The sequence below is a fragment of the Stegostoma tigrinum genome, chromosome 35, assembly GCF_030684315.1.
Source record: "Stegostoma tigrinum isolate sSteTig4 chromosome 35, sSteTig4.hap1, whole genome shotgun sequence".
Lineage (NCBI taxonomy): Eukaryota > Metazoa > Chordata > Chondrichthyes > Orectolobiformes > Stegostomatidae > Stegostoma > Stegostoma tigrinum.
In genome coordinates this window covers 19,291,619-19,314,833 of record NC_081388.1, presented here as the reverse complement: position 1 = coordinate 19,314,833, position 23,215 = coordinate 19,291,619, and the positions used below count along the sequence as shown (strand labels likewise).

Below are 23,215 nucleotides of genomic sequence, written 5' to 3'. Positions count from 1 at the left end.
CGTATAAATTACCAACAGTTCCGACGAAGGGTCACTTGACCCGAAACATTAACCCTGCTTTCTCTCTCCACAGATGCTGCCAGACCTGCTGAGCTTTGCCAGCAATTTCTGCTTTTGTTTCTGATTTCCAGTATCCGCGGTTCTTTCTGTTTTCACCAGATAATCTGTGTTGAATGGGGCATCAATAGGATGACGATGAAGAAGATCAGAGAGCAATAGTGGCTACAGAAAGTTTCAAGTACATTTGGGCAGACAGAGAATGGAGAAGAGATTCATGTGAAAGACAGCATTCACTCTGCAATGCACTGAATTGTCAAGTCTCAATCTTGTCTGTAGAGTGAGGCCCAAAACCACAATAGTCTGGCTCAGAGTGCTATGCACCGAACCACGACTGAGCTGATAATTTTAAGATTCAGATCATTTTGCAATCTGCCCACTCGGACTCAGGAATCTCGCCTGAGTATCACAACTTTAAAAAACAGTCAGTCATTAATCCAGGGATCACTCAGGGATGACCAAAACTAACTCCCTGACCTTTTGAGAAGCTTTCGCTGGGTATCACTTTCGTTCCACATTTGTCACTGGAAAGGGATCAGCCCCCAATCTCCAAATCACTCCCAGTTCCCATAAATCCCATCAAGACCAGATGTTGCTCATGTTAGTCTTCATACCAGCTGCTCCTCATGGTCTGATGCCAAATTCCAGTCCTCGCGCTGGAAACCCATGTGAGAAAGAATTCAAAAGGGGAGCCTGCATTCCCATAGCGCCGTTCTCAACCCCCCGGGGATTTCCCCAGAGTGTTTTAACAATCAAGGAAGGACATTTCGAAGGCTGGTCACCGTTCTGATGTAGGGACGCGTGGAGATCAGGTCAAACAGCAAAGCCATCCACAAAGGAATCATCGGTGTTTGCGGATGCTGGATTGGTCATTAAGTATTGGAAGGATATCAGGAGAAACAGTGATAATGGGAACTGCAGATGCTGGAGAATCCAAGATAACAAAGTGTGAAGCTGGATGAACACAGCAGGCCAAGCAGCATCTCAGGAGCACAAAAGCTGACATTTCGGGCCTAGACCCTTCAGAGAGGGGGATGGGGTGAGGATTCTGGAATAAATAGGGAGAGAGGGGGAGGCGAACCGAAGATGGAGAGAAAAAAAGTTAGGTGGAGAGTAGAAACTGCTCTATGTAGGCAGGTGCTGAGGAAGGTGATGTGGCTGTGGTACCTGGTTTGCTTCAGGACATGGTCGAGCAGTTTCAAGGCTGAAGAGATTACGAGAGAGTTGCAATGGGAGAGAGATTCCCTGAGGTTGGTCCGGAGGGAGGAGGGTAACTTCGTCAGGGTTGGCATCCCTGGAAGAGGCTTCGCAGTGAGGTTAAAATTGTATCAGTGATAATGGGAACTGCAGATGCTGGAGAATACAAGATAATAAAGTGTGAAGCTGGATGAACACAGCAGGCCAAGCAGCATCTCAGGAGCACAAGCTGTATTCATCCAGCTTCACACTTTATTATCTTGTATTCTCCAGCATCTGCAGTTCCCATTATCACTGATACAATTTTAACCTCACTGCGAAGCCTCTTCCAGGGATGCCTAACCTGACGAAGTTACCCTCCGGACCAACCTCAGGGAATCTCTCTCCCACTGCAACTCTCTTGTAATCTCTTCAGCCTTGGAACTGCTCGACCATGTCCTGAAGCAAACCAGGTACCACAGCCACATCATCTTTCTCAGCACCTGCCTACATAGAGCAGTTTCTACTCTCCACCTATCTTCTTTTCACTCCATCTTCGGTCCGCCTCCCCCTCTCTCCCTATTTATTCCAGAACCCTCTCCCCATCCCCCTCTCTGATGAAGGGTCTAGGCCCGAAACGTCAGCTTTTGTGCTCCTGAGATGCTGCTTGGCCTGCTGTGCTCATCCAGGTTCACACTTTATTGTCAGGGGAAACAGCCTGCTTTTCTTCGATTGGCTAGATTCTTCAGTCCCACCTCACCTCCAAATCAGATCGGGACATCCCCCACACCACCCGACACCCCCAGGCTGAAACTCAGAGAGTGTTGCACAGTCACTGTTTCTACTGTCCAGTTAAGATGATAAAACAAACTTCCATTTCTTGTGAAAATCAAAGGTCTCAGGGCACTGTACAATATCTTAGAGTGGGAAAGCTGCTTTAAATAAACACATTCTTTCTGTGATAGTCCTGGTGTGGGAATTTGAATTGAGCTGTATCTTTTTTGGGCATTTTAATTCTTGAATCATACATTGAAGTTTCAATTCTACTGTAGTGTCTAACAAGCCTCAGCTCTTAATACAAGCCACCCTCAGTTCACATGCTGAAAACTTACTGGCCCCTGTTACATAACGATGGAAGATTATTGTTCTACTCAGACAGCAATAAATATTTACTTTGTAAAACTGTCACAGGGAGCGATGGAGGCTAATATAGCATCTTGGGCTGTACTGATGCATATCTGCTTTGTTATAATCTCTTTGGCAACCCCAGCAGAGTCTCTGCCAGAAATCCTGAGGCAGAATTCTGCCGTTGCCCTCTCCTTGAAAAATGATCACCCCTTTCTGATGGGATAAGATTGACAAGAAATAAAGGTATGGGAAAGCTCAGCGGGACAGGCAGTATGTGTGGAGAGAAACAGAATCAACGTTTCAGACCTGACCTTCCCACAGATCTGATCTTCTTCATGGTCTTGTCTGCCCGAATTTCCAACATCGAGGGATCCATGTCTTCGCTGAAGAATATTATGAAATCTTTCGCTGCAGCTACTGGGGTGGATTGGTGGCTCAGTGGTTAGCACTGCTGCCTCACCGCACCAGGGACCCGGGTTCGACTTCACCCTCAAGTGACTGACTGTGTGGAGTTTGCATGTTCTCTCCATGTCTGTGTGATTTTCTTCCCACACTCCAAAGATGTGCAGGTTAGGTGGGTTGGACATAGTAAATTGCCCCATAATGTTCAGGAATGTACAAGCAAGGTGTGCTAGCCATGAGAAATGTAGAGAGGGTAGAATGCTCTTCAGAGGGTCAGTGTGGACTGAATGGGCCAAATAGCCTCCTTCAACACTGTAGGGAGTCTATTGAGTCTCACTGGGAATGTATTCTTGTCCCATCAGGGACCTCTCTCTTTTGTTCCAGTCTGGCTCAACTCATGCCAATGTTTCTCTGGCCCCAAGTTTGTGTAAAAACCTTTTTCTTTCAGAGCAAGGTCCCTGCCCAGAGCCAGGACTCTGTTCGTCCATTACTGAAACCAGCCAGACCTGCAAAACATTTCCGACAATTGCCATTAGAGAATTCGAAAGGGGCGATGGTTCCCCAGCCTCCTTGCATGAGCTCACGGACTTTGGATATACTTCTCACCCAATGGCACCACACAAAATAACAAATAAGGACCAGCTACTTTCTCAATGCAAAGGCTTCAATGCTTACTGAGGCATTCCATCTGCGCTCCAACTAAGGACAGCTGAGAGGAGATTTTTTTTGGTTAATTCAAGATTATTTTCATTCTAGGTTTTTAACTTCCGAAATCACATTTGAGTATGGTTTCAGGGCACGTTTTCGTTATCATCACAAAGAGGGTGTACATGTACACAGGTCACAGAAAGTGGCAACGCAGATGGAGAAGGTAGTCAACAAGGCATATGGCATGCTTGCCTTCATCGGCCTGGGCACTGAGTTTAAAAATTGCAGCTTCATAGGGCCTCAGTTAGATCGCATTTGGAATATTGTGTTCAATTCTGGTCACCACATTGCCAGAAGGATGTGGTGGATTTGGAGAGGGTACAGAAAATATTTACCATGATGTTGCCTGGTACGGAGGGCATTAGCTGTGAGGAGAGGTTGGAGAAACTTGGGCTGTTCTCACTGGAACGACAGAGGTTGAGGGGGGAACCTGATAGAGGTCCAAAAGGTTATGAATGGCACGGACAGAGTGGACAGTCAGAAGCTTTTTCCCAGGGTGGAAGAGTCAGTTACCAGGGGCCATGGGTTTAAGGTGCGAGGGGCAAGGTTTAAAGGTAATGTACGAGGCAAGTTTTTTACACAGAGGGTGGTGGGTGCCTGGAGCTCGCTCCCGGGGGAGGTAGTGGAAGCAGATAAAATAGTGACTTTTAAAGGGCGTCTTGACAAATATATGAATAGGATGGGAATAGAGGGATACAGTCCCCAGAAGGGTAGGGGGTTTTAGTTGTGATGGGCAGCATGTCGGTGCAGGCTTGGAGGGCCGAAAGGCCTGTTCCTCTGCTGTAATTTGCTTTGTTCTATTTACAGCGCACCGCTAATAAATTGAGAAGTCAATAAATTCACCATCTTGGCTCCTTTGTATGGACTAAATCCAATCACTCAAGCTCACCACTCAATTCTGGGCACACTGTCAATGTCTACCCTCCTTCCCATCCCTTACACTGTACCACTGCATTCATCCACACCAAAGCCTTAAGATACCCAACACTAATTGCCATTCTGTGCCAAAAAAAATTCTGTCTCAAGTGAACATATGCTTGGAATTTGTGAATTTGTATGTTGGCGTGCCAACCCAAATGCTGGCTTGGCATCACGAGAGGCAGGTTCCCAGGGTCTCGTTTCAGAATTCCTTCACAGTATTTGGACTTGCGAATGATCTGCAATCTTTCCTAGGGCAGTCACAAAACACCCCCAGGGTTTAGTGAAACCATTCAGCCCATCCAGCTTCTTCCAGATCACCCCTCTTTATAATGGTCTTCGTCTCCACGTTCCCCCAGCCCCGCTGCCCTTACCAAACTCCAAGTATACCAGAAGTCAGGGCTCAACAAAGCATTGGGCAGAATCATAGAATCCCGACAGTGTAGAAACAGGCTATTTGGCCCAGCAAGTGCGCACTGCCCCTCCGAAGAGCATTCCACCCAGACCCATACCCCTACCCCTGAATTTCCAATGTCTAACCCATCCAGCCTGCGGATCCCTGGGCACTATGGGGGCGATTTAGCATGGCCAATCCGCCCTAAGCTGCACTTCTTTTAATCAATGCCTCACTTCACTGGTGACTTAGGAACTTCTTGAAATGAAAACAAAACGGTGACGTTGCCATAGTCCCACTCCCTCATTAGAGAGAAGAACAACTGGTGGTGGTTTAACACGAGGGTCACCATGCCGGAGCTGAAGGAACAGTCCTTCATGGTAACCTCAACTAGTGTAGGAATTAAGTCCATGCGGTTGGTGTAGAATCCCCACGGTGTAGAAGGAAGCCATTTGGCTCATCAAGCCCACATCAACCCTCCAACAGTCAGACCACCCAGACCCTCCCTGTTGCCCATACCCCACGCTTCCCATTGCTAACCCACCTAGCCCACACCTCCCTGGACGCTAAGCCCCAAACTGTCAAATGGATATAAATACAATTCATTAGCCTGATCTTCTTTCAACCATTTTTCAGCACTCAGTTGTCCCATCACAGATAGCACCTCCCCTCGCCCTCCTGCAGTGAAATCCACACTTTGCAAAACCATAGTCGTTGCAAAGACACTCTGTGAATGCACTGCTATGTGAGGGACAGGTTGCTGGTCTTTACATGCACAGTGTCCAACAGAGTAGTCTAATAATAACACTGGGCTCACAGTTGAAGCTGTGCAAGAGCCAGTGACTCATTGTCTGAAATCAGAGCAAACAGTGGGATAGCAATGTGCATTCTTCAGGGCATCTCTTATTACTCCCCTTCCCCGCCTCAGCGCTGCCCCCAAAGCTTCTGGCTCTGTGCAAACGGGGGAATGTTTGGATAAACATGAACAGGGAGGCTCTCTCTTTGGCTTTCCCTCCATTACATGGGCTTATCAGATCACACTGTGTTGTTGGTAAACAGCCTTTAGTCTTCTCGCTGCAAACCTGTACATTGCTCCCTGGGCAACACCAGGCTTGCTGGCACCAGCTGCTTGGGAGGGCTCCCCCTCGCTCAAAAAGTCACGGAAAGGGGCTTCAACCTGAGGCCCTCTGGTTCAAAGGCACAACATTAACACTTGTGGATCGATTCCAGCCTCCAGCTGAAAGGCTGCGTTTGGTCACCATGCACTTGAGAAGGTACTTAATCGGTCATAAAGCATCACTGAAATGTCCTGAGGCTGTGCAGGGCGCTACAGAAATGCATGTTTCTGTGCTCCTTTGTGTAATATGAGGACGGGGCCAGCAGGGGTAGCACTGAGCCACCCAATGTACGACCCACTGTGAGGCGCCACATACATCAGCTGTTCCTCAGGAAGGATCCAGAGACATTTGACTGTGAAAGGGTTTCTCAGCCCTGTGTCAAGAACAAAATTTGAAAACAGCCCACGACAAATCAGGTCTGAACTGGTCCAAATTTTTCCTGGAAAGGTCTAAGAACATTACAGACTCCTAAAACAGTCCCCGACCCAAGATCACTCCCCCTCACTAGATCTATGGCTTCCTGGCCTACTGCATTCCAAACTTTCGCTTTATCTCTGATCTTCCCGATAAGGGTTTTACAATTAAAACATGGGTTTCCTTTTTTAAAAAAAATGAAAAGCAGAGATATTTAAGAGGCAGATAATACTACACGTGTAGAATGCAAGCTCTGTTTTTAGCGGAGGTGGTGGTGAACTGGTCTACTAATCCAGGATTCGCAATTTAATGTTCTGGGGATCTGCGTTCAAATCCTACCCTGGCATTTGGGGAAAATCTGGTAGGGGAGGAAAAAGCTAGCCAAGAGCAACCAGAAACAGTAAGAACTGTTCATTGTTGTTAAAAATCCATCTAATGCTCTATTGGGGAATTAAATCTGCCATTATTACCTGGTCGGGTCTAAATATGACTCCAGAACGTAATTGACTCTTAATGCCTATTGGGCAATTAGGGACAGGCAATAAATGATGAACTAGCCAGTACTGGAGTGTAGAAGGTTCAGAAGCAACCTTATAGAGGTTTATAACATCATGAGGGATACAGATAGAGTTAATGGTAGCTGTCTTATCCCGAGGGTAGGGTATTTCAAGACTAGGGGGCACATTTTTAAGGAGAGGAGAAAGAGTTTAAAAAGAACAGGGGCAATTTTTTTATGCGGAAGGTGGCTCGTGTGTGGAATAAACTTCCTGAGGAAGTAGTGGATGCGGAAATTTGGATAAGTACATGAATAGGAAAGATTTCGCGGGATAAGGGCCAGGAGCAGGCAGGTGGGACTGGTTTAGTTTAGGATTATGTTCAACATGGACTGGTTGGACTGTTTCCATGCTGTATGACTCTATGATGTCCACATCCGATGAACAAATCAAGTAAATAATTCCTACACTAAAAAGTGATGGTCTGCCAAAAGAGAAATTCATTTTTCTACAACTGACCGTCCTGCAATTTCCTCTTCAGCTGCTTGTAGGAACTTTCCTTTCTTGATTCCCATTAGCCCATATAACTTGGGAAAAGGATACATGATGTTGTTTTCCTCATGGATGCTGTTAAAAGAAACACAAATCCCAAAGGATCCAACTGTTAACCTTCAGTAATCCAGCTCTTCCATCAGCCCTGAGTACTCACTGACTGAATGTTGATCACTGCCAATGACCCTGGGTGTAGGATCTTTACCTGGGCTTGAGGTGATGCATGAAATATCTTCAGCTGCTTCATCGATGACCTTCCCTCCATCGTAAGGACAGAAGTCGGGATGTTCGCCAATGGTTGCACAATGTTCAGCAACTCCTCAGATACTGAAGCAGTCCATGCTCAAATGTCACAAGATCTGGCCAATATCCAGGCTTGGGCTGACAAGTGGCAAGTAACATTTGTGCCACACAAATGCCAGACTATGACCATCACCAATAAGAGACAATCTAACCACCGCCCCTTGACATTCAATGGTCTTACCATCTCTGAATCCCCCATTATTGATATCATGGGGCTTACCATTGACTAGAAACTCAACTGGACTCATCACATAGCATAGTGGCTGGAAGACCAGGTGACAGGTTAGGAATACTGCAGCGAGTAAGCCACCTCCTGATCTTGCAAAACCTGTCCACAATTAGCAAGGCACAAGTCGGGAATGTGATGGAATTTGCCCCATTTGCTTGGATGAGTGCTGCTCCAACAACACTCAAGAACCTTGACACCATCCAGAGCAAAGCCAGCCCGCTTGATTGGCACCACATCCACAAGCATCCACATCCTCCACCAACCGAAACTCAGTAGCAGCAGTGTGTGCTCTCTACAAGATGCACTGCAGAAATTCACCAAACATTAACAAACCCAAGACCACTTCCATCTGGAAAGACAAGGGACAGCAGATAAATGGGAACACCACCCCCTACAAAATCCCCCCCCAAGCCCCAGTCACCATCCTGACTTGGAAATATATCACTGTTCCTTCAGTGTCCCTGGGTCAAAATCCTGGAATTCCCTTCCTAATGGCATTGCGGGTCCACCCACAGCAGGAGGACTGCAGCGGTTCAAGAAGACAGCTCACCCCCACCTTCTCAAGGGGCAACTGCGACAGGCAGTAAATACTGGCCCAGACGGCAACACTCACATCTCATGAGTGAATAAAAGAAACAGAGGCAACTCCCCAAGATCTTAAATGACTCAACTGAGTTAAAAAAACACAAATATCATGAGAAATATTATCTTAATTGCTAAATTTTAATTCAAACTATAGTTTAAAAAATATACACTCAGAAGTTTGACCACACATGACTTTGTCTACTCAAGAAAACCCCAGGTTTGATGCTTTTTTTTCCCTCTGCTCATTTTGTGGGATGTGGGTGTCACTGGCTGGGTCAGCATTTCTTGCCCATCCCTAGTTGCCCCTTGAGAAGGTGGGGGTGAGCTGCCTTCTTGAACCGCTGCAGTCCTCCTGCTGTGGCTTGACCCACAATGCCCCTAGGGAGGGAATTCCAGGATTTTGACCCAGCGACAGTGAACGGACGGCGATATACTTCCAGGTCAGGACAGTGAGCGGTTCGGAGGGGAACTTGCAGGGGGGTGGTGTTCCCATGTATGTGCTGCCCTTGTCCTTCCAAATGGTAGTGGTTGCGGGTTTAAAAGGTGCTGTCTGAGGATCTTTGGTCCATTCATCAGAGCTGGCCAACAACAGCAGGCATCACAGCTGACTCAAGGGAACTGGGGTTGTCCCTGAGCTGTGGGGATAACGCTGAAAACCAAGACCAGCAGTCACATGGGAGCACTTGAGCAGAGATGTTCTGACACAGCATACAACCAAACTCAATCAGACACAAAGAGGATAATATCCAAGGAAAGGAGAGAGAGAGAGACAATAAGACTTGGATAGGAAATCTAAAGGCCAAACACAGAGCGAAATCAGCCAGCTTTAGAAGTCAAATTGCTTTGAGGTACATTTATTCTGCCTTCATTTTCTCTGTTCCTGAACGACAAACTAACAAACAATCTGACCTGGTTGTTGCCAACAAATTACTCTCCTTTGCAGTTTATCTCAAATTAATCCAAACATGTTCTTAATTGATGCACATTTGTTTTTTCAGAACAGTTGCAGATTTAATGGACCCTGACTGGATCAGAGATCATGGAGCTAATGTGGGCTTGTTTGAACTTGCCACTTCCCCAGGATTAGGGAAGCTGGCGAGAGTGAGCAGCCGGGGCGACGTGACTCCAGCGAGTATAACTGCGGTCACTATTCTGGGATAGGAGCACACAGCCGCCCACCTGCTCTACACGTCAGGAAATCCCCTGCACAGTTAATAAAATATCACATCAAGGGCATGCCAGCCGGGTGTGGAAACCATCTGGCTGTATCCACAATACTGTTCAGTGACATCTGCTTTTGGCACCGGCACCTGCACCAGATGTCGTGTGCGTCTACCTCTGCCCATTTCCTGGCCCCTTTCTAGACTGACTCTGACAGCCTGCTCTCATCGATGGCATGAACCTTGTCTCTGGCGTCAGTCATTGCAGAGTTGCTTGAATCAACTGATTGATCGATCACTGCATGAATGCTCAAGGGGCTTCGTTCAGGCCCAGGGTCCCAAACTGCTTCAACCCTGGCCATAGAAACAAGGCAAACTGCTTTCTGAATTGAAAAGTATACATGAGGCCAATTGAGGACACAATAGTGTCGATGGGAGGGCATCAAGCATGAGGCAGGTCACACAGACTGACTCTCAGCTGGAGTGGGCATTGAGTACTTTGGGTACAGGAGTTGGGACACTCATGTTAGAGCTGTACAAAGACATTGGTCAGGTCATGTGTGGAGCACTGCATTCAATTCTGGTTGCCCTGCTACAGGAAGGTCGTTTTTAAGCTGGAAAGAGTGAAAAACTGATTTACAAGGATGTCACCGAGACTGGAGGGTTTGAGTTAATAAGGAGACGCTGGATAGTCTGAGACTTTTTACCCTGGAGCCTTGGAGGCTGAGGGGTGACTTCATAGAGGTTATTAAAACCAGGAGGGGCATGGATAAGGTGAATAGCCAAGGTCTTTCCCCCAGGGTAATGAACTCCTAAACTAGAGGGTGTGGGTTTATGGTAAGAGGGGAAGAGATTTAAAAAGGACCTGAAGGACAACTTTTTCCACACAGCAGGTGGTGCATATGCAGAACAAGCTACCAGAGGAAGTGATAGATGTAAATACAGTTATAAGATTTGAAAGGCATTTGGACAGGTACATGAACAGGAAAAAGTTTGGGGGGATATGGTCAAATGCAGGCAAGTGAGATAGTTCAGTTTAGAGAACCTGGTCAGCATGGATGATAATAAAATGTGAGGCTGGATGAACACAGCAGGCCCAGCAGCATCTCAGGAGCACAAAAGCTGACGTTTTGGGCCTAGGCCCTTCATCAGAGAGGGGGATGGGGAGAGGGTTCTGGAATAAATAGGGAGAGAGGGGGAGGCGGACCGAAGATGGAGAGAAAAGAAGACAGGTGGAGAGGAGAGTATAGGTGGGGAGGTAGGGAGGGGATAGGTCAGTCCAGGGAAGACGGACAGGTCAAGGAGGTGGGATGAGGTTAGTAGGTAGGAGATGGAGGTGCGGCTTGGGGTGGGAGGAAGGGATGGGTGAGAGGAAGAACAGGTTAGGGAGGCAGAGACAGGCTGGACTGGTTTTGGGATGCAGTGGGTGGAGGGGAAGAGCTGGGCTGGTTATGTGGTGCAGTGGGGGGAGGGGACGAACTGGGCTGGTTTTGGGATGCGGTGGGGGAAGGGGAGATTTTGAAGCTGGTGAAGTCCACATTGATACCATTGGGCTGCAGGGTTCCTAAGCGGAATATGAGTTGCTGTTCCTGCAACCTTCGGGTGGCATCATTGCGGCACTGCAGGAGGCCCATGATGGACATGTCATCTAAAGAATGGGAGGGGGAGTGGAAATGGTTTGCGACTGGGAGGTGCAGTTGTTTATTGCGAACCGAGCGGAGGTGTTCTGCAAAGCGGTCCCCAAGCCTCCGCTTGGTTTCCCCAATGTAGAGGATGACACACCGGGTACAGCGGATGCAGTATACCACATTGGCAGATGTGCAGGTGAACCTCTGCTTAATGTGGAAAGTCATCTTGGGGCCTGGAATAGGGGTGAGGGAGGAGGTGTGGGGGCAAGTGTAGCATTTCCTGCGGTTGCATGGGAAGGTGCCGGGTGTGGTGGGGTTGGAGGGCAGTGTGGAGCGAACAAGGGAGTCATGGAGAGAGTGGTCTCTCCGGAAAGCAGACAATGGTGGGGATGGAAAAATGTCTTGGGTGGTGGGGTCGGATTGTAGATGGCGGAAGTGTCGGAGGATGATGCGTTGTATCCGGAGGTTGGTGGGGTGGTGTGTGAGGGGGATCCTCTTTGGGCGGTTGTGGCGGGGGCGGGGTGTGAGGGATGTGTTACGGGAAATGCGGGAGACGTGGTCAAGGGCGTTCTCAACCACTGTGGGGGGAAAGTTGCGGTCCTTGAAGAACTTGGACATCTGGGATGTGCGGGAGTGGAATGCCTCATCGTGGGAGCAGATGCGGCGGAGGCGGAGGAATTGGGAATAGGGGATGGAATTTTTGCAGGAGGGTGGGTGGGAGGAGGTGTATTCTAGGTAGCTGTGGGAGTCGGTGGGCTTGAAATGGACATCAGTTACAAGCTGGTTAGTTGGGCTGAAGGGCCTTTGTCCATGCTGTATGAATCTACGACTTCTACATCAGTTGGGAAGGACAGTGCGCCAGGGATTGCAGAAGAAAGCGCCAAAGTGTGACAGTGACTTTGAAGCTCTTTCTGAGGGGACGGACACATTCTTTCTGCTATATAGTTCCCTTTGCCCCAAGATATTCCAACATACTCACCCTTTGGGCTCATCCACAAGCAGCTTCAAGCGGAGACCACACAAATAGAGAGGCTGTTGGAGCTCTCAGCATCTTCAAACCAACCTGTTCACAATTGTTACACTCCTCTGGAGCAAGTGTGGCTTGAACCCAGGCCTTCTGGGCCAGAGGTAGGCACACTACCCTCATGCCACACAACGGTCTTAAAAGTGAGGTATAAGGCTTTCCAAGTCATCCCCTAAAATTCCTGAAGGATCAGCAAGCATTGTGTACCCACTCCCACCCTCGGCACATGTCAATGTTTCTCCCCTAACCCCAATCCCTACGCCATCTGGAGTTGCCATGTGCCAAGAACTGAGCCCTCAGGCACTCCTTAATTCTGCCACTTTGCAAACTCACAATTTGATTCTGAAATGAAATAATTTCATCTACTGCGATGGAAGTTCTGATTCACCTTTTGCAGATGTATCCTGGGTAATAAATAGACGCTGACAGTTTCAAGCATAAATGTGAGTGGTGACTTCAAACACGACCCCCACCTTGTTCCTTCATCTGCAACCTCCCCAGATCTCTGCCCGTATTATGTTGGCATTTTTAGCTTGTCTGGCACCCAGCAGTGTGTGATCGCAAAGATTTTTCACACACTAGCCAAGATAGTAAGTGAGAATATTGAAGGCAACACACACCACATTGGCCTGCTGTGTTCATCCAGCTCCACACTTTGTTATCCACATCAATCCCTGCCTGATTGAGAGCTTTAAGTAAATATTTTGCACCAAACAGGGGCTCTCAACCTTCACTTAAAATACCCTGATCATAACTCCAAATGAGATCAGTAAACAGCTCAAAGCTCAGGGTATAACGCTCATGGAATATAGGGTTTTGTTCCTGCTCTGTCTGAAGTAGTTTAGCACTAGCGTCTTTAGCTACAGATTGATGGGAGGGAGACCAAGATAGACATAAAGAGAGCCCACACACAATAAAAAACAAAGGCACACCGGACTCCATCAGCCGACAAACCTTCACACTAACCTCAAACACTTCCTCATCCAATATCCTGGTACCAAAGACTGTGATTCCATTGGTGCTGATCGCTGGGTTGTCACTTCGAGCTAGATGCTCAGATATCTGCTGGTTGCAGTCAACGATCATTGTGACATTCTTCCCTTCAACGCTGATTGCCAACCGGTGCCATCTGCAAAACACAACCAGCCCAGGTATTGAAGTGGGCCCCATCAGAGAAGAGAGGCACTGTTAGCAGACAGGTCTCTCGAGCATGATGTACCGTTGATAGAAGGCTTACTCAGCAGATGGAAAGATTCTCATTCGCGCGGTTAAGCAACACCCTCCCCCCCAATTAAGCAACAGTTTTTCACTCAGTTCACCCCATCATCGCATGTTTCACCCCAACAATCTGCATTTATATATGACCTTTATCATCATCCCAATGGGGGAGCGGCCACGGACAAAACGATTTTTGATCCAACTCAAAAAGAGGAAGCATTCAGCTGGATGACCAAAAGGTTGGAATAAGAAACTATCTTGAAAGGATATGATGGAGTTGGGGGGGGCACCCAAATGTTGGAGAAACTCAACAGATCTGGAAGCTGTCCAGTTATCCAATTCTGAGCGAGAGTCATACTGGACTCGAAACATTAACTCTGTTCCTCTCTCTGAGTTCCTGTTGCAGTTTTCAGTGTTTGTTTCAGGTTCCCAGTATCTGCAGTCATTTTTCTTTCATCGAGAGAGTGAGAGGGGAGGAGGTATGTCACTCTTCAATGAGGTGGGGTTTCTTCTCTCAGACGGTCATCAGTCTCTCTTCCCCAGAGAGCAGAGGACATTTTCCATAATCTAAACAGAATTTTGATGGACGAGATAGTCAACAATTAAGAGGGGCACAAATATTCTACAATATTCAAATCACTGGGTGGCACGGTGGCTCAGTGGTTGGCACTGCAGCCTCACAGCGCCAGGGACCCAGATTCGATTCCACCCTTGGGCAACTGTCTGTGTGGAGTTTGCACATTCTCCCCGTGTCTGTATGGGCTTCCTCCGGGTGCTCCGGTTTCCTCCCACCATCCAATGATGTGCAGGCTAGGTGGATTGGCCATGCTAAATTGCCCGTAGTGTCCAGATTATGTGCAGGCTTGGTGGGTCAGCCAAGGGAAATGAAGGGTTACAGTAACAGGGTGGGTCTGCGTGGAATTCTCTTTAAGGCCAGCATGGAATCAATGGGCCAAATGGCTTGCTTCCACACTGTAGGGACTCCATCATTCCCACTGCTGCCACTGTCAGACAGCACGCCTTTTAATGACCAAGTCTTGGCTCACGTCCAATGTCATAATTCTGGATAACCCAGTTCCCGACATTTCTAAATGTTCTGGGTATTGCCCAGTCCATGTGGAAACAATTACGAGTCCTGTTGTAACATTTCTTTGTAATCCCATTGACTGGTGGAGGGTATAGTGACTGCAGCTCTACCTGCCAATAAACTTCATCCATCAACTGAAAGCCACACCCAGCTGGAGCAACTAGAATGACCTTAGACCTCGCTCCTTGCCATTTGTTGCTTCGGACTGTGTACCTCAGAAGGAGCTCTCCAGCTCTCTTCGTTTAAGACATTCCATAATCCTAACCTCGTTTACCAAACCTTTTGGCCACCTGTCCTCATATCTCACAACAGGTTTTAGTTTTCTTTGTTGTGTTAAGCTCGGAAGTTTTAATGACACATCTCTGTGGCCATCATATCCAGAGATAGGACCTCCTGGTCAAGAGATAGGGACTCTACCACTGCATTACAAGAAGCCTCTTGTCAAATGTTGTTCGATAACCCTTTTATGGTGTCCCCTGGGGACATCTTCCTCCTTAAACACACTGCATAAATGGAAGCAGTTGAGTGGTCTACCTTTAGAACATGGACGGGTACATTGGAGATGTCAGCGCCATCACCGAATCTGAATGATTCTGCCAATGACTTACACAAAGATGCATCTGAGAAAAACTTTGCTGAGTGACTGAATGGTAGGAGGAAGGGTCAAAGTGTGCCGTACTTACTTGCCATCGGAGAGGTTAATTTTTTTGAAGATGGGGTATTCCTCAGGAGTTGGTTTGCCTGTTTGATCCTCATAAAGGAAGACAGGAGATCGCCCAATCTCTACCCCGAGCTGTTGTATCCCTTGATCATTGTAAATGGACAGCAAGAAGAACTGAGACATTTTCTTGGCCTTCAGTGTCGTTAGGATAGAGAAATTCTCTGGAAAATGTCCATCTAAAGTTTTGTAGAAAAAGAATAATTGATAAATGTATTTATTAACAAAGTATGTCACCATTACATTCTTTAATGACACACATGTTGATATTAATGACTATCACTTCTCTCTATGGATCTTCTAGAATTCACACAGGCTCTAACTTGGCCTACTCAAGGCACTAAACCACTTTTCTCTATTGGCATTATCCTTTCCCCAAATGGAACATTCTAGAATCAAGAGACCATCATTTTGGGCTGTGGATACCTCATGAGATGCCAAGGATTCCAACTACTGATTAAATTTCAAAGCCTGCAGTTATCTCACTCTTCAATGAAGTGAGATTTCTTCTCTCAGAGAGTCATCAGTCTTTGTAAATCTCTTCTCTGGAGAGTAGTGGAAGCTGGATCAATGAATATATTGAATCTATACAGAATTTTGTTGGGCAAGACAATGATCATGTAGGTCAGCCAAGAAGTTAGGGCTAAGGCTGCAATCAGATCAGTAAGATCTTACTGATGGGCCAAATGGCCTGCTGCTGCTACTATTGACATGAGAAAGACAAGAGGATCTGCCATTATTCTTTTTGGAGAGAAGGGGGAGACAGTATGTAAAAGAGCTGTTCAAACTACTGCAGATAGAGTAGACAAGGAGGAGCTGCTTCTTGTGTTAAAAGGGTTGGTAATGAAAGGATAACATTGAAGACAGCTGGTCAAAGAATCAAAAGGGGGCGATGCGGAGCATTTCTTTTCAAGGAGGCAAATGGTTCTGATCTGGATTGTACTGCAGAGTTGGAAAAAGATTCAACTGTGACTTCCAAAAGGGAAGTAGACAAGCAGTTGACTTATTGAGATAGATGTAAAGCTAAGTATATGAGCAAAAAACATGAGAGCGGTGTAACTGCAGCTTGACTTATGGAGAGAGACTGAGCAGTTTTGGCTGAAATTCTCTCAAGATTGGAAGAATGAGAGGTTTAATTGAGGCATGTAAGATGCCGAAGAGTTTGACAAAGTTGCTTGGAGAGGATGTTTCCCCTTGTGGGGCAATCTAGAAGGAGAGGTCATTGTTCCAGGATAAGGAGCAACAAGTTTAAAACAGAGATGCGGAGAAATTATTCCTCTTAAAGTCGGGGGGAGGTGGTGAGGTGGTGAATCTGCGGAATTCATTATCCCAAAGTGTGGTGGACGCTGGGACATAGAGTAAATGTGAGGACGAGACGGGTAGATTTTTATCAAAGAATAAAGGGTGATGGAGAGTGGGCAGGAAAGTGGAGTTGAGACCGAGATTTGACCGGTCATGATGGTAGTAAAAGGTGGAACAGGTTCGAGGAGCTGCAATACCTACTCCTGCTCCTAATTTTTAGACTTTTTTAATGTTTGTAATTAGACAGATGCACCAAAGAGCCAGCACTAACAACGTTCTTCACAGTAAACTCAGCAAATCGCGCAATGCCCATGGAATGAAGAACAAGAGTTAACATTTCGAGTCCAATGTGACACTTCTTCAGAACTGACTCAAAACGTTAACTCTACTGCTTTCTCTCTCCACAGAAGCTGCCAGACCTGCTGAGTTTCTCCAGGCATTTCCTCTTTTTGTTTCAAATTTGCAGTGTTTTGCTTTTAAATGTACATCAATTGTGTTGAACTGTACGGAGGTAGAGGACAATGGCCGGATGGGGGTGGTGGGGAGGCGCACGTTTACTTCAGCAAAGAAATTTCGACACAAAGGTCTCATGGAGCAGTGACAGTGTCCCCACCTCTGGGTCAGAAAGTCAAATCCAACATCACAAAGTGATGACTGTGGAGGAACATTACCACACATCTGAAGAAGCTGATCAAACATCTAAACTGGCACTACAGTGAGGTTGGGTTAGGAGTCACATGCTTGTAATCTTTGGCTCTGTAAGTAAATGAAAATTTGTCTCGCCAACTGGGCTATCTTTTCAGAGACGTGACTTCTCCTTGTGCTGCACTGTTTGATAAGTACAATCTGAGCAGGCTTCCTCATGTAAGATTTTTACCTGACTTGGTTTGGAGTTTAATCTTTGGAACCATGAACCCTGGAACGAGATTTGTTCTGAGCTCAAATACAAGGGCTCACAATCGACTTTAAGCCTCCCATTTCAGCCTCGGGGCAAGCCAAGCGCTCTGATTCACAGCAGGCCGCTAAACTAAGCCCCCAACCCAACCCAAAACCCATCCCACCGTCTGCAGCACAGGAGGAATTGCTTTGACCGAAGCTTACCAACCACCGATGTGAACACACCTGGGAATAACTGCGTAGTCAGGGCACTGAAATGAGTTTTGTTTTCTAGTCGGAGTGCAAGATCCGTCTCTTCAGAGCCTTTTCGATGTGTGCAAAATCCCGCGACTGTTACAACTCCGTCCATGGTGTCCTGGAGGTTCAGTATTTGTAAGACATCAACTGGGTCCTCTGCAAGAGTCAACAGCACATTTATTTGATGTGGCGACGCCAGACAAATCGCGATTTACCGAGAAACCCATCGCCAGGCAACTTATTTTTAACAAAATGTTCAGCCACACATTCTAAAACAAGGGCATGAGGTAAAGCATTGGACAATGCTCTATAAGCCAAACATCTTTTCATACACACAGACAAGTCATTTTGTACGACATTGGGGGGTTCACAATCAACGGAGTTTTGTTACACCCCAAGTTCTCCTGCTCAGTTACAAATTTGATCTGGCTGCTTTTATTCATCTTCTTGAATCTTCGCTCGTCACTTGTTTTCCTCCCACCCTCCAACCAGCCAAATCCAACTGCCTGTATAATCAGACAGTCCAGAAGAGACCCTTCAGCCCTTCAACTCTGCACCAGCACAAAACACCCTAAATCTACTTCATTACAGCTCTTGACCCACCGCATTGAATGTTTATGACATTTCAAGTGCTCACAAAGGACTTCTTTTTTCACATTAGTGGGAATCCCTCCCAGGCAGTGCAATCCAGATACCAACCACCCTAACTATTCGCTGTGAGAAAAAGGTTTTTGTCCATGTCACCCTCACTTCTTTTACATCACTTTAAAGCTACAAGACACAGAGAGAAGGAAGCAATGTGAGCAGTTGGTTGGGGTTGCGGGGACAATGGCATTAAATCAGAGTTAAATGGTCTAAAGTTGTTGACTTCAGTGTTGAGTCCAGAAAGCTGTAACGTACCCAAATCAAAAGCAGCAGACTGAGGACCGGGATGTCAGCATGACAGCAAACTGGAGAATTAAAATGACCAGTCACTGAAGCTCACGACAGAGGGGAGGTATTTTGCAGACAGCAGAATGTACAGTACTTCAAGCAAGAAACACAGAGACCGGATCAGGAAGCATTTCCTTTTCTGTGGATGTTTTGATCTTCCTCCAGTATCGTTGCTTTCAGTCGGCAGCACAGCTGTTCCGGGCACATACTTTAGATCATAGAATCCCTACAATGTGGTAACAGGCCCTTCGGCCCAACAAGTCCTCACCAACACACAGAGCATCGTACCCAGACCCAACCAACCTAATCTACACATCCCTGAACACTATGGACAATTTCCCATAGGTAATCCACCCTAACCTTCACATCTTCGGACTGCAGGGGGAAACAGGAGCACCCGGAGGAAACCTACGCAGACAAAGGGAGAATGTGCAAACTCCACACAGACAGTTACCCGAGGGCGGAATCGAACCCGGGTCCCTGGTGCTGTGAGACAGCAGGGGTAAACACTGAGCCGCGTGCTGCCATTATGCTTTTTTTTAATTCCTACTGCTACTAGGGTGACACAATGGCTCAGTGACTAGCCCTGCTGTCTGCCAGGAGCCTGGGTCCAATTCCAGCTTTGCGTGACCATCTGTGAAGTTTGCACCTTTGTCCGATGTCTGTGCGGGTTTCCTCCTGCTGTCGAAAGATGTGCAGATTTGTTATATCTACCCAATTGGTAAATTGTCCCATCATGTCAAGGAATGCCTACGCTAGGTGGATTAAATCATGGTAAAATAGGATGTGTTTGGGTGGGAGAGTCAGTGCAGACCGAATAGCTTCGACCTCCACTGTAGGCATTCATTCTATTACCTTTAACCCTGGAAAACTAATCATTTGTCATTTAATCTTGCCTGCCTTCCACCCTATCACGGGTGTCTCTTTTATCCTTGTTCCCACCCTTCCTTGTTCAAAGCCTGCTCCATCTCTAACTTTTCCGAGTTCTGATGCAAGATCATTGGTCCAAGACACGAACTCTGTCCCTCTCTCCATCATCAGACCAGATGAGCATTTCCAGTCTCTTCTCATTCTGATTCTGCTTCTCAGGCTCAATCTATTGACCATCTGCCAAGCCAACTCTGCAAATAAATACTCTCGCTGATCGTCCTTGTCTTAATCTCAGCATCAGGTCCAACTGGCAGTAATTTCCCAGTTTCCCAGAGCAAGGGAGCAACACATTTTACATTGCTTTATTCAGGAAATAAGTATTTGCTACAGCTTGGCAGCCATTAATCAGAGCCAGCCTTGTTGCTGTAATTTAATCAGCTCTTCTTATTATATCAGGTTTTGGACTGACTTTACAGTTGAAGAAAAATAACTCCTGTTCGAGGGCTACCGGAAAGTTGTCAATTATTTCTATTGGGGATGACCTAATATACACTTTGTAATGCTACTCTACACAATTTTCCCTTTACAATGAGTTCACGATAACATCCCAACACCACCCCCTCTACTCCCAGTTACATTTGGTCATGGGACACACTGCCAGAATTGAAGAAACTTTCACTCAGTGGCCAACGGATGCTACACTTGATCTGAGAGGCTACGTTCAATTCCAAGCACGGACTACCCATCCAATCTTCCTCCCTCGGTTGGAAGTTTTGGACCAGTGTTCAACTGTTAGTCCAGATGCGATGAGAAGCTAGTTTCCCCGAGAGAATTAAAACAGCAAGAGGCGATGGCCATATAGGAGTAATGCTGGACTATTAATCCAGAAACCCCATTAATTTTCTTCAGGTTCAAATCCTGATATGATAAATGGTGGGAATTCTGAATAAAAACTGAAAGAACTGCGGATGCTGTAAAACAGGAGCAAAAACAAAGTTGCGAGAAAAGCTCAGCAGGGCTGGCAGCACCTGTGAAGGAAAAAGCAGAGTTAACATTTTGGGTCCCTATCGCAGAATGTCGTCGGGATGGGACATTCAAGAAAGAGATTGGCACATTTTTAGATATTAAAGGCATCAAGAGAAAGTGGGAATACGCTACTGAGGTAGAGGATCAAGCCTGATCAAATCGAACAGGCTACAAGGGCCAAACAGAGCCCTCTCAGCTCCTGGATACCTCTATAGGAGGTCCTCAGGGTAGATCCTCGGCCCACCAATCTCCAGCTGCTTCAGCAATGACCTTCCCTCCATCGTAAGGTCAGAAGTGGGCATGTTCGCTGTTGATTGCACAAAGTTCAGCACCATTCGCAACTCCTCAGATACTGGAACGGTCCGGGTTCACATGCGACACGTTCTGGACAATATCCAGGCTTGGGCTGACAAGTGGCAAGTGACATTCACGCCACATAAATAACATGCTATGACCAATCAGAGACAATCTAACCACTGCCCCTTGACATTCAATGGCGTTACCATCACTGAATCCCCCCACTGTCAACATCCTGGGGGTTACCACTGACCAGAAACTCAACTGGAATCATGACATAAATAAAGTGGCTATGAGAGCAGGCCAGGACCTGGGAATACTGTGGTGAGGATCTCATCTCTTGACTCCTTAAAGCCCATCCACCATCTACAAGGCACAAGTCAGGAGTGGGATGGAATACTCCCCATTTGCCTGGATGGGGACAGCCCCAACAACACTCAAGAAGCTCGACATCATCCAGGACAAAACAGCCCACTTGATTGGCACTGCATCCACAAACAGTCGCTCCCTCCATCACTGACGCTCAGTAACAGCAGTGTGTACTACCTACAAGATGCACTGCAGAAATTCACACAAGATCCTTCGACAGTTCCTTCCAAACCCACGAACACTTCCATCTGGAAGGACAAGGGACAGCAGATATGTGGGAACACCACCACCTCCAGGTTCCCCTCCAAGTCACTCACCATCCTGACTTGGAAATATATCGCCGTTCCTTCACTGCCACTGGATCATAATCCTGGAATTCCCTTCCTTAGGGCATTGTGGGTCAACCCACAGCAGGAGAAAGGCAGCGGTTCAAGAAGGCAGCTCACCCCCACCTTCTCCAGGGGCAACCTGGGATGGGCAAGAAATGCTGACCCAGCCAATGATGCCCACATCCCACAACTGAATTTTTAAAAAAAACTCCACTGCATGCAAAGTGGTAAGATGCTAGTCTTGATTGGAGGCTTTATTAAATTTTGTGCAGTCAGTTAAAGTGCAAGCCTGGTCACTTTGAGGTTGTGATAACAAAATGTGAAGCTGGATGAACACAGCAGGCCAAGCAGCCAGGAGCACAAAAGCTGACGTTTCGGGCCTAGACCCTTCATCACTGATGAAGGGTCTAGGCCCGAAACGTCAGCTTTTGTGCTCCTGAGATGCTGCTTGGCCTGCTGTGTTCATCCAGCTTCACACTTTGTTATCTTGGATTCTCCAGCATCTGCAGTTCCCATTATCACTGATCACACTTTGAGGTTGTGTCAGGTCAAAATGAAGAGAATGCTCTCATTGAGAAGGCATCCAGGTACAGGCGAGATCTCCATATCTGCCATTGGAGTATTTACCATTGTATGAATCACATTGATGTCTCCAGCACATCTTCATCAGGGGAACATTGCTTTGTTGTCGATCTAATTGAATGTTTTTAGAGATGTAACTAACCTTTGAAGCTAAATAGGAAAGAAAGCAAGGATTCTTCACAGCAAGCAACAGAAATTTATCTTGCTTTGAAGAAAGGCGACAGCGATGAGATCAATGATAGAGTGAGGTGAGTGCTGTAGGGCAGAAGCATTGCCAGAGAAGGCTGAGGAGGGGATCGTGCGGGGAATCGGTTGGAGTAAAGTCTAGACAGGAAATTCAGTCAAGCCACCTGACTAAATTGCTTCCTTGGGAATTCCCAGTCACTCAGTCAGAACAATGGACAGGTCCAACCCCAGTTTCACTGGATATTACGGCACTTGGCTGAGTGTCAACCAGATATTGTTACTGACCTGTGGCAGAAGGATGCACAATATGCTGTTGATCAGGAAAAGGGAAATTCACCGCATGTAAACATCACCGGTCCCAGCAACTCAACAAGCAAAATGGCACAGTAAATACATTCCCTGGAGGGAAACAACACACAGACACAGGCACAGACACAGGCACAGACACACACACACAGACACACTCATAGACACACGTACACAGGCACAGACACACACACACACACACACACACAGACACACGCACAAACACTCACAGACACACGCGCACACCTTCACAGACACACGCACATACTCACAGACAGACACACACACACACTCATAGACACATGTACACATACTCACAGACAGACACATACACACACACATGCACACTCACACACAGACACACACACGCACAGACACACACACGATCCCCTCCCTCCCCCAACTCTCACACACGCGATCCCCTCCCTCCCCCAACACACACACACACACACACGATCCCCTCCCTCCCCCAACACACACACGCACACACACACACACTCACACACGATCCCCTCCCTCCCCCAACACACACACGCGCACACACACACACTCACACATGATCCCCTCC

General features: G+C 47.0%; 1 protein-coding gene across 3 annotated transcripts in view; it reads right to left on the bottom strand.

The window, feature by feature from the left end:
• Nucleotides 1–23,215, bottom strand: part of LOC125447449 (collagen alpha-1(XI) chain-like) — a 275,479-nt gene that overhangs the window by 202,730 nt on the left and 49,534 nt on the right. For all 3 annotated transcript variants that reach the window (XM_048521800.2, XM_048521802.2, XM_048521801.2), the window contains exons 2-4: nucleotides 17,738–17,905; nucleotides 15,279–15,492; nucleotides 13,257–13,419 (exon numbers count right to left, since the gene is read on the bottom strand). In XM_048521800.2, the coding sequence (XP_048377757.2) occupies nucleotides 13,257–13,419; nucleotides 15,279–15,492; nucleotides 17,738–17,905 (545 nt within the window). The remainder of the gene's footprint in view (nucleotides 1–13,256; nucleotides 13,420–15,278; nucleotides 15,493–17,737; nucleotides 17,906–23,215) is intronic.